Genomic DNA, 14704 nt, shown 5'->3' with positions numbered 1-14704 from the left:
TAATGTAACCGCAAGAGTTAAACTAAAAGCTGAAATTTCAGTGTTGTGGTTTAACCTGCATAAGCCCTGTTAGAGCTGAGATACAGCACAGTGAGCCAGAAAATTAAAAGAGGGGACTGGCATTACTTTCAGATGTGCTTGCCATGAAAGTGTGTGCTATAAAGAACATATCCATTCTTACATCCACAGCAAATTGTTAGCAGTTTAGTGTGGTGGGTTTTTTTGTGGTTTTGTTGTTGTTGGCAATTGCTGTTCATGTAATGGCAAATACGAATTCTGAGGAACTTACCTGATCTCTTATAAAGATTTTCAGTTAGAGATCAATTGATAACAGCAAGGCTTCTGCCTGAATGCTAATCTAGTCTTGGCTTATGTGTGAACCAAATGCTTCATTTTTCCTCCTTTACGTGTTTTTATATAATAGTGAAAACTTTCTAGTATTGCTGTTTATTGTATGAGAGATGTTTCTTTGTTTTATCAGATGAAAAATTAAATTGTATTTCAACGTGAATATATTGATTCCAAAATCTGTTTTGTTTTTATTCTCTTCCAGAATTTGAAGTTCTGGTGATCCATCATGGGGAACCATGTAGGGAAACGAGAACATAGTGCTGACAAGTCAACCAAGGTAAGAGCATTAAAAATGAAGAGCCAAGACCACCTCAGAAATGTAGAATCATAGAATCAATTGAATTGAAAAGGTCTTTTAAATGTTGCCTATTCCAACTCCACTGAAGTGAACAGGAACACCTACAAGCTTGATCAGGTTTCTCAGAGTCCCATCCAGCATGACCTTGAGTGTCTCAAGGGACAGGGCATCCACCACCTCTCTGGACAACCTGTGACAGTGCTTCAGCATGTAATGATTTATGCTATGAAACGTATATTCTGTACCTTAGTGTGTTTACCAGATCACTTTCACCATTATAATTTTATAATTGTCATTGTTAATAATGGCTATGTTTTTTAAAGAGGGTCCTGTGAAACATAGCCAAACCAAGATTTTGCTGCAGAGGTGTTATTGAGGGATGTCTTGTATTTGTACTTCAGATCCATTGGTTATAGCACTTGTTGTCATGGTGGAAATTAATAAATTGAGCCATAGAAGCTAGAAATTGCAGAAATTTGTTAAGAGCAAATGAGGTGAATAATATTTTACTTGTTGATAACTTTCCATTCTGGGAGTTGTTAGCTTTATCCATGAGAAGGAAACTGTATAAAACATGTAAAATAAGGGAATTCTAATGGAAGAGATTGTCAGGGTCAGTAGATACAGCTTTAAAAATCTCCCCAGTAGAACCTTGAGAACTGTCAAAATGTTCACTAGTAGTTAAATACTTGCTTTTTAGGCCTCTGCTGGCACTTTATAGTTTACATGTTATGCAGTATTCTGTTTGTTGTGTGATAATATCTTATCTGTGTTTCTGCATTGTGCAGGAGGACATATCTTAAAAAAAAAAAAAAAAAAAGACATATAAAAAAGTTGCTTCTTGTTACTAGCTATTGCTAACTTCTCTCCACCCATCCCCACCCAAAATAACAGTTCATACTCTGTGTGTAAAGTTATTGCCCTTTGCATCGTACAGATGATGTAAGCAGATAGTTCTGCAGGTATTCTTCAGTGTTGTGCCACAGATAAGCCGCTATCTCTAAATGGTATATGCAAGCCATTATTCATAGGGTTGCTAGTTCTCTGACATCTTTTACATAAGCACACTGGAAGGATTACAGTAGAGAAGAGTGGACAACTGGTGGTGTAACATTTTTGTTTCATATTTGTGCAGTATTTTAAAAAATGGTTTCGGTTTCAGTACAAATGCTATGAGTACCAAGTTGTGTTCGACTTCTTCACATATTGTGTTACTTCCCCTCTAGAAAATAGCCTTCTTCCAGTGCAATATGGAACTAACATATGTACTTAACCAAATATTTTGATTCTCTCTGACCAAGTGTGCAGGTGTGGCATGGCAGATGCACATCCTAATATATGGTACACAACAGCTCGTCACACTCTGCATGCCTCTGCTTGGCACTTTGAGCACAAAATATGGTTAGAAAAATACATCAAAGCTCTTTTTCTGCTTTGGGGTCATGCGTCTTACACATCTTCCTTTTACTTAGTGGGCCATGGAGAGTACTTGATACTGAAATGAAAATAACATTCACTTATCAGAAATGTTTTGAAGGGAAACTTAATTCTGTCATAATATCTTCTGTCCATCACTCATCCTTTCAGAGTGCAAAAATAAAACAATCCCCCCAAAATTAAAGTAGGTAATGCCTAGTCAAGATCTCCCTTTACTCATGAAAGACTGCAGTAATGTTCCAAGAAATGATAAAGCTGCATATTTTAAATCAGGAAATAGCTAAGCTGCTACTAGGTATTCCAAATAGCCAATCAATTTTGATTCAGTCCTTAAAGGCAATAGTAAAGTTCTTCCCAACAACAAAAATAATAACAAAAATAATAATAATACCATACGTTGTGTTTGTTTTTTTTCTTTTAAGGTGAAGTCTCTCTTGCCTTCGTTCAATATAGCTATAAATTAGAACCATTTTCCCACCAGTCTTGTGGTGCCGTATGGGAGACAATTGTTGGAAGCTTGCACAGGCTGCAGTGTACACACTGGTCTGCTACTCTCAGCTCTTAGTGCTAGAACTTCAATGCGGAAGGCTAACAGTTCATGAAAGCTCTTTGCAGAACTCATCAGTTGTAATTTTAGGCTGTTTTCACGCCCAAAGAAAAATATAATCTTAGGCTGCTGATTTGAACCTGTGATAATCAGATTTGCTGCACACTGTACTGGCTCCTCAACAGATAGTCCAGTTCTCTAGATGGCAGTTTAACATATAGTGACATGAAAGACATTGCTACCAAACTGTAACTCTTGGTTGTACATTAAACATCCTATAGCACAGCAATTGCTGTAGTTTTGATGTGTTGTTGTTGTTGTTTGTTTGAGTTGGCATCTAGCTTTGTTTTACTTTCAGTAAATGTAGGTATTTGATGACAGAATCAGAAGTGGAGGACCAGAAGGCAGTTATTTCATCAAACTTCTATAACCAAACTATGATGTTTTCAAATGGGCAAATTTGGAAAAGGCAACTAGATGGCTTCCCGTGCTGTGATCATCCATTCAAAGTATTGTTATACGCTTAAATTGTAAGCATGCTAGGCTGTAAGGATAATTTTATATTATGAGCAGAAATGTGAAATTAATTGAATGCTTTGAAAATTAGTATATTTGACCTAAATAACAAGAAAAGTACTCACCTTTTACTCAAAGCAATACTGCAGTTAATCTTGTTTCTGTCAGATTTTTGTTTTGTGTTTCACAGATCTGTGTTTTTAATAGTTTTTGTAAGATACATAAAACTATTCAATGAACCCAGCAATTTGCTTCATTTCTTTTACCTCAGATGGTTTTAGACTTCGTGGTCTACTGAGCGCACTGTCAAATGTGTAAATATTGATACTTTTAAACTTTGTTTTTAGTGGTAATATTTAGGTTTGAATGTACAGAAATACACCCAGGAACAACAAAACAAAAAATAATGGTCTGTCCTCTGTGCCCTGAATTTCTTTAAATTCTCTGTAAGCTAAATGTTGAATTGAAAGAGTAGGTTTTATTGATCTTTGTTCTGAATTGTAGTGGATCCATGGTGTTGTGTTTTTTTTTTGTTTGTTTGTTTGTTTGGTTGGTTGGTTCTTTTTTTTTGTTTTTTGTTTTTTGCACAATTGAGCTACAAAGTGCCATGAGCTTTTTTTTCTTTCATGATCAAACCTGCATCAGAACACTTTCCTGTCTCAGCTTATTTTGTCTTAGAAAATTCTGTTCAGCACATACATGACCATCCCTAAATATCTGAACTTTTTTTGTACCCATCAGAACTGTCTCTTAGCTTCAGTGCTGATTGTTTAGGCCCATGGGAAGAAGTGTTTTAGTCGTTGTCAACAGCAGCTACCCAAATCAGTAAGACCACAGAGCATGATTTCTCTGTACTATATGCTACCTAGTACTTATGACACTTAATGGAGGACTAAAAGCCACTGCCCTGACATGTAAAGAGATTGCTTAATATTGTATACACCTGGAACACGTTAGATTACTGGAAATGTTGGATCCTCTACTTGTTTCATGTCCTTGATGTGCTTGAGGCGTGCTGTAAATAACACTAAGGAACCAAAAACAATTGCTGTCTGTGATATCGAGCTCTGGGAAACTTAGGAAAATTAACTGCTTTTTCACAGTCTGAAATTGAAAATAGATGTAGTGATGATAAAGCGCTCAGCCTATAGTTGATACTTTGTTCCAGCTACAGAGCTGCCTGTCAACAGTGACCAAATTTTTATGTGTAGCAAATTTAGATTACTACATTACTTTGATTCTGTAATATGTTTTTAAGTGACTCATTTGATAATTGTAATAAACTAACTAGTTCTCAGTGCTTAAGTCAAATTCAGCACAATTAGTTCAAGCTGAATTGTTACATTTACATTGAGCATGTATCTGTAAGTCAAATTGTTTCCACGCTGATGCTGAATGGATTGTTTTCTCCTTCATCCCTTGATTGTCTTGCTAATGTTCAGAGATCTTGTACCCCCTGCAACCTTACTCCTCATAACATTGACAGAAAGTTTTCTGTCTCTCCCTGATAGGAGACAGGTGAAGTTCTGAAGCAGGCTGGCTTAGTACGGTAGTTATATGTTTCACCATATAGACATTGTACAGCCTGTAAGTAAAAACGTTTTCATACTGTGCTCTGCTGATGCCCTTCCTCAGATTGCTGAGAATGCTTGAAGTCCTACACCATACATCTATGTGAATACTTGTAAGTTGTTTCATTGTTGGATTTTTTTTTTGTTTGTTTGCTTTTTACACCAGGCGTTTCCTTTTGGTATGCATGATAAAATACCAAGAAAGAAGAAAAAAAAGCACACACAAAAAGCCACAGATGAAGTAATTTGTTTTGTTAATTATACTGAAGTGTTGTTTTTCTAAGATAAAGGTTTCTAAGATAAAGGATGTGTATTTTAGAATACCCCCTCTCAACTCAATATATTTCTGAAGGTAAAGAAAGAAATGAGAATAGTTTTACAGGTTGCATGTTGTAGGAATTCTTATGAACCACCAGTATTTGGTCAAACTATGGTCTAGTAGAGGGAAAGACTGCTTTAAGAAGAGGCATTCCCTTTCAGTTCTGTGAAGCTGGGTTAAGCAAGACCAATTCAATTTGATGGATGTCTGTTTTCTTCAAATTCTACCACTGACCTAGATTTGGCCTTGAGCAAATTTCCTTTGTGCTGGCTTTATCCTCCTGTTTCATTTCTTAACCTTCATTCTGTCTAACCAGACTGCTTGCTGGGACAGATGCAGTGCCATTCTTTATTAATAACAGTGCTTTGAGACCTTGAGTGGGGCCTTCAGGCACTGGTGTGCTTCAGACAGTGAGATGATATCACAGCGGTACAGAAAGGACAATGCTGTTTGAAGCCTCTGAGAATGCCAAGCTATGACATCTTTCATCAAACATTAACCTTAAGAGCATCGTTCCAGTGTGGTATTGATGCCCATTCAATGTTTAAGCAGGCAAGTAGCTCTACTGAAAAGGGACCAATTTTCATATCCAAATTGAAGAAGTCACGTGTTTAAATATGTAGTTTGCTCCAAAAGTAACGCTTCATTTGTATTTCCATGCAACACATACAAAAAGTGCAATAACACAATTTGACAGAGCAAATTCTCAGCCACAAAACACTGGTTTTCAATGTAGTCACCACTATTAGCTGTATGTTTTAGGAAGCGACAAGCAAGAGCTTCTACGCCAGGAATAGCAGATATAAGTGAACAACAAACTGGACAGTGCCACAGCACCTATTGAAAGTATAGAAGGATTTGAATGAATTGTGACATACTGAAAGATTTCCTCTAGATCTGCATTACAACGAAAAAATGAGTAAATATGTAGGCATGATTTATATCAAACACATTTTGAGTATGTTTTTCTGTTGTGCATGCAACTGCTAAGTACTGATGTTTCTTGATTTAAGTCTGGAGCTGTTTGAACTTGCATGGGTGTAAAAGGAAGAGGTGCACTCACTGTGGTTTTGACTGGGGGGAGGAAGGGTCTTAGGCTTTATTCTCCCACCCAGCCTACAGAACTGACTAGCATAAGATGGAAGACTGCTTAAAGATCTTTGTGTGTCATATGCCATGCTGCTGTGGTACAGTTTCATACGTTTTCCTTCATGTCTATTTCTTGCTAACTTCGATAAAGAACTACATAAATGTCTCGTCAAATGAGCGTAATGACAGCACCACTTAAATTGGTAAGGAGCTGGAAGGACAGGGGTGTGATGCCCTCCTGTTCTTTGTGACCTCCCTGTGATCTGGGCTGATTGCTGAACTGGCTTCTGTGGTTAAAGTCAGCCTTTAACACAATCTGAGAAGGTGGTGTTCAATGCCCTGGCAACTTCAGACCAGAAAAATGAAGTCTGACTTGTTTATGATCTTGAGAAAGCTTGAAGTGCGTTTCTACTGTTAGGTGGTTTGTAGATCAGTGTGCTATTGCGTGGCAAGAAGTTTTATCACCTTTTCTGAAACTTGGTAAGATAGGTCAAAGAAACAAATAAGCATTTCCAGTAGTTATAAGATTGTATATTAAAAAGAATATATATATATATGTAGTGCAGCGATATATTACTTTAGAATACAGTTAGGTCTGTAACATTAGATAGAGTGGAGAGCACTGTCCTATTATAGGAGAGTTGTTGAGCTCCACCTGTGGACCCAAACCACACAGAGTCTCCAATCTCTGGGACAGTGACCAGCACATCTTTTTCACGGTGCTTGTTGAAGTATTAAACCCCAGTAAAAATGTATTCTGAAATTTGTCCTCATCTTCTTCCCCTAATGCCACTTCTGTTCTCTGATGCTCCTTGATATCACTTGGAAAGAAGTGTGCCGGAGCCATGTTTTATTTGACTTCTCTTTTTCACACTGGCTTATATTTCTGATTGTGTGATTGACTGTGAAGTTGAGTCAGTGAAACTTGTTGGTAGATACAGTTTTACACCATGCATCAGTACAAAGTCAAAACCCAAGCACTGCTAAAAGCTGATGTTAAATATTCTGCCATGAGAAAAGAGGAACTCTGCTTTGCTAAGGGAAGGTGCCTTTACTTCTAAAATCTGCAAACATGAAATAGACATCAGAAGAAGATATAAGGCATTTGTTACAAAGCGTCACTTTAACAGTACCTTCTCTTTTCACTTCAGAAGCTGAAGATGAATGACAAACAGCAATCTCTAACGCAATTGCAATTACTCATACAAGGAATAAATATAACTTATCTGCAGCTGCAGTTCAAAAACTCATTTTCCACTTTGAGTGAAGGTCTCATGGAATGTTTTTTGGTTTTAGATAACTTTCCCATGCCCTCAGATATAAGATGACAGAAAAAGTTTAGTAGTATTTGCTGGAGGAAAAAGCATTTTGCAAGAGGAAATTGAAAAAGCGTTGAGCAAAGTAATATGACTTCATTCTTGATTAGTGAGATAAGGTTAACTTGAAAAACAATCTGATCTTTCAGTGCAACATCCTGTGGATGTGTAGCCATAACAATATCAACATTTGTACAAGCTAGAAGCCACAGTGTACGTACCATTTACATTGAATAATTAGGGGGACTTCAATTACATTGAATAATTAGGAATAGAGTTATAATCAAGAACAGACGATAATGGAAATTTTGTGGCTTTTTTTTCCGCAGTACCACAGGGTGAAATTCAGGTTGGTGTGGCTGAACTTACCTTAAATAGAATCATAGAATATGCTTAAACAGTGCTGAATTTAGGGAGGCGTAGAAGCACTCATTGTACCTGTGAACTAGATACAGTTCAAAAGATGGAGAAAAGAACCCAGAGCAAGAAACTGTAGTAAATCTATCACTAATGAGATTTAAACAAGATATTTATTATCAAAAAAGAAAAAAGGAAAAAAAAATGACTATCATTTTTGAGTCCTCAGTTAATCGCATTCTGTGTAAGAGCGTCAGGGCTTGATACACTGTCTGGTAGTGCTGAGTTTTTTGCATGAGTCATGGAAATCCCAACATTCTGGCAGCGTCTTGGTTAGAAGATACCATCTGAGTCTGTTACACTGAAATCTGAGTGATTTATGGTTTTGTGGTCATAACTGACTTACTAAATGTCTAGCATGTTTTCCTAATCTTTCACCTCCTTCTTTCTTCCTCCTTTATCTTCTCCATCCCCCTACTCCTTACCCCCACTTTTGGCACACTATTTTCTGCTGGTGTCTCCATCTCCGACACAGTCTAAATTCAGATCCATGTTTTGATTTTCTGTAGCATTACAAATAGTAGTTAATCATTTACAGGGCAATAGCACACTTGGAAACAGTGAAAAAACAGCCAGCTGACAAGCAGCTCTATTGGGAAGGTGAGAACACTGTGTGAGAGAAAATTTACACTTCTTGAACATTACCTATCCACTTGAAAAGTCATTTTTTAGCCAAAAAAACAGTGAGTGTGTATTCAGAAGTGTTCTCTGCTTATATCCCTAAGTGGCTGCAGTATGTTCACTGCCTGAGCTTGAAGATGTGTGACTAGCAGGCTTACTGCAAGGGAAATTTCTCTCTGTTCTTCCTCATGAACTACAGCCTACATTTTCTCTTAATGTTTAGCCAGAGCTTTCTACTGCTGAAGAAATTTGCCTTATGGCGCACAATGAGAAAGCCTATATAATTGCTTTCTTTTTCCTTTTTCTTATCCATCTGAAATCCCATTTGTTTTTATGAGACTTGACAGATGAAGGGTGGTGATTATGGGACGGAACCAGAACCTCATTACGGATGTAAGGAATGAGGAATGTTAATATCTCATAAAAGATGTTTCAATATTTGCTACTGTTATCTCTTTAATAAATATTTAGCAATATATTTAGTATCTTAAATATATGATAATAGAATATATCCATATATCTTAGTATTCAGTTAAGGCTTCAGAGCTCAAAATAGATGATACTCCACTACATAAAGTAACAGTTGTTTTGTCTTGGGTCTACTGCTATGCATAAAACAGCATGTTTAGGAGGATTGATGTTATTTCTGGAGCTCAGTCACATGGGATGAGATTCTAGGTCAAAAGCTGTGCATAATGAAGACTAAAACTCTTTTTTTTTTTTTTCTGCTGGAAGAAATAATTTCCCTTCTGTTACAGTAGGATATTTGCTGGTACGAAGGGGTCCTCTCCTATGATATAGTTCTGATCTACGGTTTCTTTCAAAAGCAAATATACAATCAGAAAGTGTATATAATATATTTGAGATAGATCTAAACCAGAGCAATCCATTATATTTAGATGTGACTTAAATGAAGCTACGTTGATTTGTAGTTGCTGAAAACATGGAATTGCAACATTTAGTTTTAGGATTCTTGTAGATTCAACATGCTAAGAACATTCTTTATATTTCCTTCAGATAATTTCTTATGAATAAAGGTACTGGTAACTAGAGGAAATTGGTGAAATTCTTTTTAAAATCAAGCTTTAACACTTTTTCCTCTTCTTTTATCCTTAATCCTTTTATTGTCCTTTTCTGAAGCCCACCTGGAAGGAGAGGGAACATAACTCCATTCTGGAATTTCTTCAGTGCACTTTTCTGTCTGTTAAAACCTTCTTTTCTCAGGCGCTTTTTTCTGTTACTTATTATTACTTTATGATTATTCTGTTATGCTCTTATATAGGCTTTACAGAGATAGATAAAACTGAAGTTTTATGGAGCTCAAGGGGAAGGAGGCTAAAAAGTCCCTGCCAGTAGATGACCTGGGAGTTCGAGGAGCTCTGGGCAATAGTGCTCACCTAAGAGATTGTGTAGGTGGCCTGGCAATGGTGTTCAACAGTAAATACTTGACCAGCCATGGAACCAAGTATTACCACTGCCTTCAAGGAGAGATGTTGAGGTTTTACGGGCATCAGATTCTACTCTGGGACTGTGCAGAGGGAGCCTATGATGTGACAGTAGAGAGCAGTTAATATTTTAATAGTGTCACAGCTCTTGAGTCCCCTGATTGTGGGAGAATAAAAGATTTGTGGTAACTTGAAAGCTTATAGTGCTTAAAACAATCTCTGAATCAACTAAATTTCATGTATTTGATCACAATTTAGTCATGCTGCTTGCTGTGTATAGAAGCTAGAGACCTTCTGAATGTGGAGCCCATGAGGGAGATGGCTGCACCAGGAGCAGGGTTTGGCTTCAATCCCAGCTTCTGAGTACCTGTCTCAGCAGTAGGCAAGTTGTTCTGGTTTTGCCCCATCAGCTTGCTTGAACCAATTAGGCTACAGACTGTATGCGGATGGAGCAGGTGCAGAGCTGCTTTCTTCCGTGCAGAGAGCCAGATGGCCAGCTAATTGCCCTGATCACTGAATGAGACTTGGCCAAGTCGCCTGCGCTGATCTCAATTCAGCTGGTGTGCTGCCAAACTTGGTCTTAGGGCTTTAAGAAAATGAGGTCTGCAGGGACATCTTGGAGCGTCTGGAGTTCTCATAGCCAATCTTTAGTGGGGTTCATTTCAAATCTTGAAATGGTTCCTAACTATTGGGTTTTATTTTGCACAATTTTTTTTATCTTTGGTTTTGTTGTTGTTTTTTGTTCATTTATTTATTTATTACTGTTGTTTAGTTGGTTGGTGAGTTTTTATTTGTACTTCTGCGGGTGTTTTTGCTGTTGTTTTGTTTTTCTTGAAAGAAAAAATGCTGGATGCCTAACAGGACTACAGACTTCTTGATATAAGGCATCTTACCAGCCTATTAGTGTTGAGGTATGATTGCAACAGAGAAAGATTTCTAAGTCACAACTTATGTTTTGAAGCATTGATTTTCAGGATTTTGCCATAAGAACTTGTATATATTAAGTTACCTGTTACAGCAGAAGAATTGCAGGGGGAGCTCTAGTGAGGACAGTATTTTGTTTGGCTAGGGTTTCCAGGTTTCCTTTTGAGGATCTTTTAAAAATCCTAATGTTTTTAATTCTTAGGATGAAATGGAAGATGCCTATTTGAAAGCTATAGTTGAGAGAATATGCCAGACTTCTTGTAATGGGTCATAAACTTGCTTATAGAACTATAACTATTTGCTTATCAATCTGCTTATACTGAATGAAATACTGCAATTATACATGTAACCTCTCCAGATTAATCTATTTGTGAAATGCAATCTGTGTAACTCAACCAAATGCTTTTAAGACAATTTTTTTTTGTTTGTTTTAAGAAACAAAAACATTGTGGAAGAATGAAACCTCTGGGTGCTAGAGGCAAGAGACTGGAAAAGCAGACTAGTGGTATGTCCTTCTGCAGTGGTGTGGAATTGAAGAAAAAAATTGCCTAGATATTTCCAGCAGGCTATCTGTTCTGCTGAAAAGGCTGTCTCTTGATCCAAAGATATTCTGATGTCTGATGTTGGTAGTTTGAATGCTCTTGTCAGTCAATTCACAAGTAGCCTGTATATGGAAGGTTCAAATATGTAAGTTAATACAAAACGTCTATCAATATTTTTATATTTCAAGCAGACAAATTCTCATTTATTTATTTATTCATTTATTGGAAGTGTTTTGTTTTGACTGTGGATTTTTTTTTGCTGCCAGCCCTACCTGGAAATTATGTAGCCAGTAGATTATCCTACCTCTGGGGAGAAGGTCAAGAGCTTTGTGTAGTGTCTGTTTGGCTTGTGTCTGAAGTTTGCACTGCACAGTTGATGAGTAATACCAGAAAAATCCGTCTGTGGTCTACCATCTTTGAAGTTGTCTCTTTCCCTACTTTACAATGACATACCAGAAGGAGTATGGCAGTAGAAGTACCTCTCTGTTTATGCATAGGTTTTCTCTCTCCTTTTAAACTCTCTACCTGCAGAAGCAGCTGACTGCCGGTGAGAGTTTGATTTACAGTTCCCTGCGTGACTTTTTGGTTCTGGCTTGCCTGTAGAATTGAGGAATAAACTGTAGCCTTCCCAACTCACATACAGTCATGTAAAATTCTATTTATGTGCAGGGGGTTACTAAGTAACAGTTGCTGAGGGAAATGCAGTCTTTTAACTTCATGACGTCTGTGTGCTTGAAACAGCCAGCCAAGCAGTGCATTAACATAGATTTTGCACATTAATATAATGTGATTTGCTGTGGGCTATGTGCAAGCAAAACCTTTGGGAAAACAGCAGCAATGTAGTTTGAAAAGCTGGAGTCTGTCTGCAGCTTGCTCTTATGAATAAGAGGTGAAACATAATTTTCCCCTTTTCCTCCTCCTTTTTATGAAAAACTATAATCACAGATCCTGATACACATGCATGTTTGTATCTTTATCTACCTGTAGATATGGCTGTAGAAGTTTAATCTGTACGTTTTGCATTTTTATCTTTCTTCGAGCTTAGAAAGGTTGAGCAGAAAGCGATCTAAAAGCCTGTTGTGACTCAGCCGTTGGATGTTGATAATACGAGGAGAAATTTGCCTTGAGCTGTCTCTCCCCTAGTAAGTGTGTTTAACTCTAATATTGCACAGGTGTTATCAGAGCTTTTGTTTTTTCTCTGAATTTATTTTCAAGGAACTTTACCTCAAGAAGTCACATGTCTGGGCTGGTAGATAAGCTGAATCTTATCTACTGAATTTCAACTGAAGTGAACAATCTTTGCATTATCCAAGTCCAGTATAACTTACATTAGGTTTTGAGCTGGAGATCTGGGTATAATGATGAAAATACACTGTTGGGTTGTCATTAATTCCTACAGCTTTCAACTCATTTCTCCATTATGAAGCTAATTCTTGACTTCTTATGTATACATAATTATTACAGTGTGAAGATAACATGAGCTGTATGTTTCGCTAATTGTATTACTAAACAGAATTAATTTCAGGGAAGTTCTTGTATTATTTACACCTTTTGAGTTGGAAGGGACCTTTAAAGGTCACCTGGTCCAATTCCCCTGCAATGAACAGAGACACCTACAGCTACATCAGTTTGCTCAGAGCCCTATCCAGCCTGACCTTGGATGTCTCTGGGGACAGGGCTTCCACCACCTCTCTGGCAACCTGCATCAGTGCTTCACTACCCTTATTATAATAACTTCTTCCTCATGTCCAGTCTAAATTTCTTTTAGTTTGAAACCATTTTCCCTTGTCCTGTTTCAACAGACCCTGCTAAGAGTCTGTCCCCTTCCTTCTTTAGCCCCCCTTTAGATACTGAAAGGCTGCTCTCAGATCTCCTCAGAGCCTTCTCCATACTGAACAGCCCCTGTTCTCTCAGCCTGTCCTCATAGGAGAGGTGTTCCATCCCTTGGATTGTGCTTTTGGCCCTCCTCTGGATGCACTCCAGCAGGTCCATGACTCTCCTGTACTGAGGACTCCACATCTGCATGCAGTACTCCCAGAGAGGTCCCACCAGTGCAGTGCAGAGGGGCAGGATCACCTCCCTTCCTCTGCTGGCCATGCTTTTTTTGATGCAGCCCAGGATACAGTTGACTTTCCGGGCTGCAAGGGCACACTGCTTGTTCATGTCCAGCTTGCCATCCACCAGTACCCCCAAGTCTTTTTTGGCAGGACTGTGCTCTATCCTTATATTCCCCAGCTTGTGCTGATAGTGTGGGTTGCAGTGACCCAGGTGCAGCACTTTGCACTTGGCTTAATTGAACCTCCTGAGGTTCACCTGAGTCCATCACTCCAGTCTGTCCAGGTCATATTGTCAGTGTACATAAAAGATATGTAAAATTAAATATAGGTATGTAGGTACTACCAGAGTCCTTTTATAAAAGCAATGTAAATATCAGTGAGGAATAGTCATTAATTTCATAGATTTTCAGTATCTTGTTTTAGCTGAATCCAAGTATGTTATTTGCTAATCACTGGGAACTACACTATAGCTGAGTTATAACAACATGTTATCCCTGGTAAATAACATTTGTCACTCCTGTGTGAATAGTATAATAACTTGCAGACTTTACAGAATGCACTCTATTTGTTCTCTCATGCTGATGGATTGTTGTTTTGTTTTCTTTCTGTAGATGATTTGCTAAAAAAATCAACAAAACAAACATCACAACCAAATAAACAAAAACCATTGTATCCTCATTGCTTTATAAGCTGGGTACTTTTTTTATTATTAATTTTTATTGTTTGTGCCTGGCATTATAATTCTTTTCTTGTTTTTGATGGGTTATAATTCTTTAACTACTGTCTGCATTTTTTTGCCTATGTTTGCAAAGTGTAACAAACCTTTCCCTCTGGGGAGAAATCAGCCCTGAGCTCTTGGATGCTCAGTCAGGCTGCTGTTTTTCTCTACCTCTGTGAGCAGCCATGACTGCTCAAGTGGTTTTAAACTTGCATTAGCCACACACAGCTTTTTTTCCTTGGAAGGCTGTCGAGGCTGTCATCTCTGGTTACAATATTGGCTCCAAGCAGAGTATCTTTAAAATCTGTGAAAGTAGAAAAGCAGAACAAGGAAAAAAGAAATTGCATCACAGCTCTAAGTAGACATCTGTTCTTCTATCTTCCTCTCTTTTCACTGTATGGGGACTGGCATAGGTCTTTTCTTTTGAGTTACCAAGTTAAGGAAAACTGGAGTTAAATTTTCTTGCTAATAGTTCCTTACTTTGCCATGTACCTTGGGAGGTGTTCTTCAGTTTCAAACATCTGCAATACAACCGT

The 14704-nt window shown here is 37.8% G+C and overlaps 1 protein-coding gene across 1 annotated transcript in view; it reads left to right on the top strand.

The window, feature by feature from the left end:
- Nucleotides 1-562: 562 nt before the first annotated feature.
- MBP (myelin basic protein) overlaps nucleotides 563-14704 on the top strand; it is an 81146-nt gene continuing 67004 nt past the window's right edge. Inside the window, exon 1 of the mRNA XM_065753110.1 lies at nucleotides 563-628. Coding sequence (XP_065609182.1) covers nucleotides 578-628 — 51 coding nt within the window. The 5' untranslated portion in view covers nucleotides 563-577. The remainder of the gene's footprint in view (nucleotides 629-14704) is intronic.

Source organism: Cyrtonyx montezumae, unplaced genomic scaffold, assembly GCF_038088225.1.
Source record: "Cyrtonyx montezumae isolate F1298 unplaced genomic scaffold, pur_monq_1.0 scaffold_8, whole genome shotgun sequence".
Taxonomy (NCBI): Eukaryota; Metazoa; Chordata; class Aves; order Galliformes; family Odontophoridae; genus Cyrtonyx; species Cyrtonyx montezumae.
This window is presented reverse-complemented; position numbering and strand designations above follow the sequence as displayed.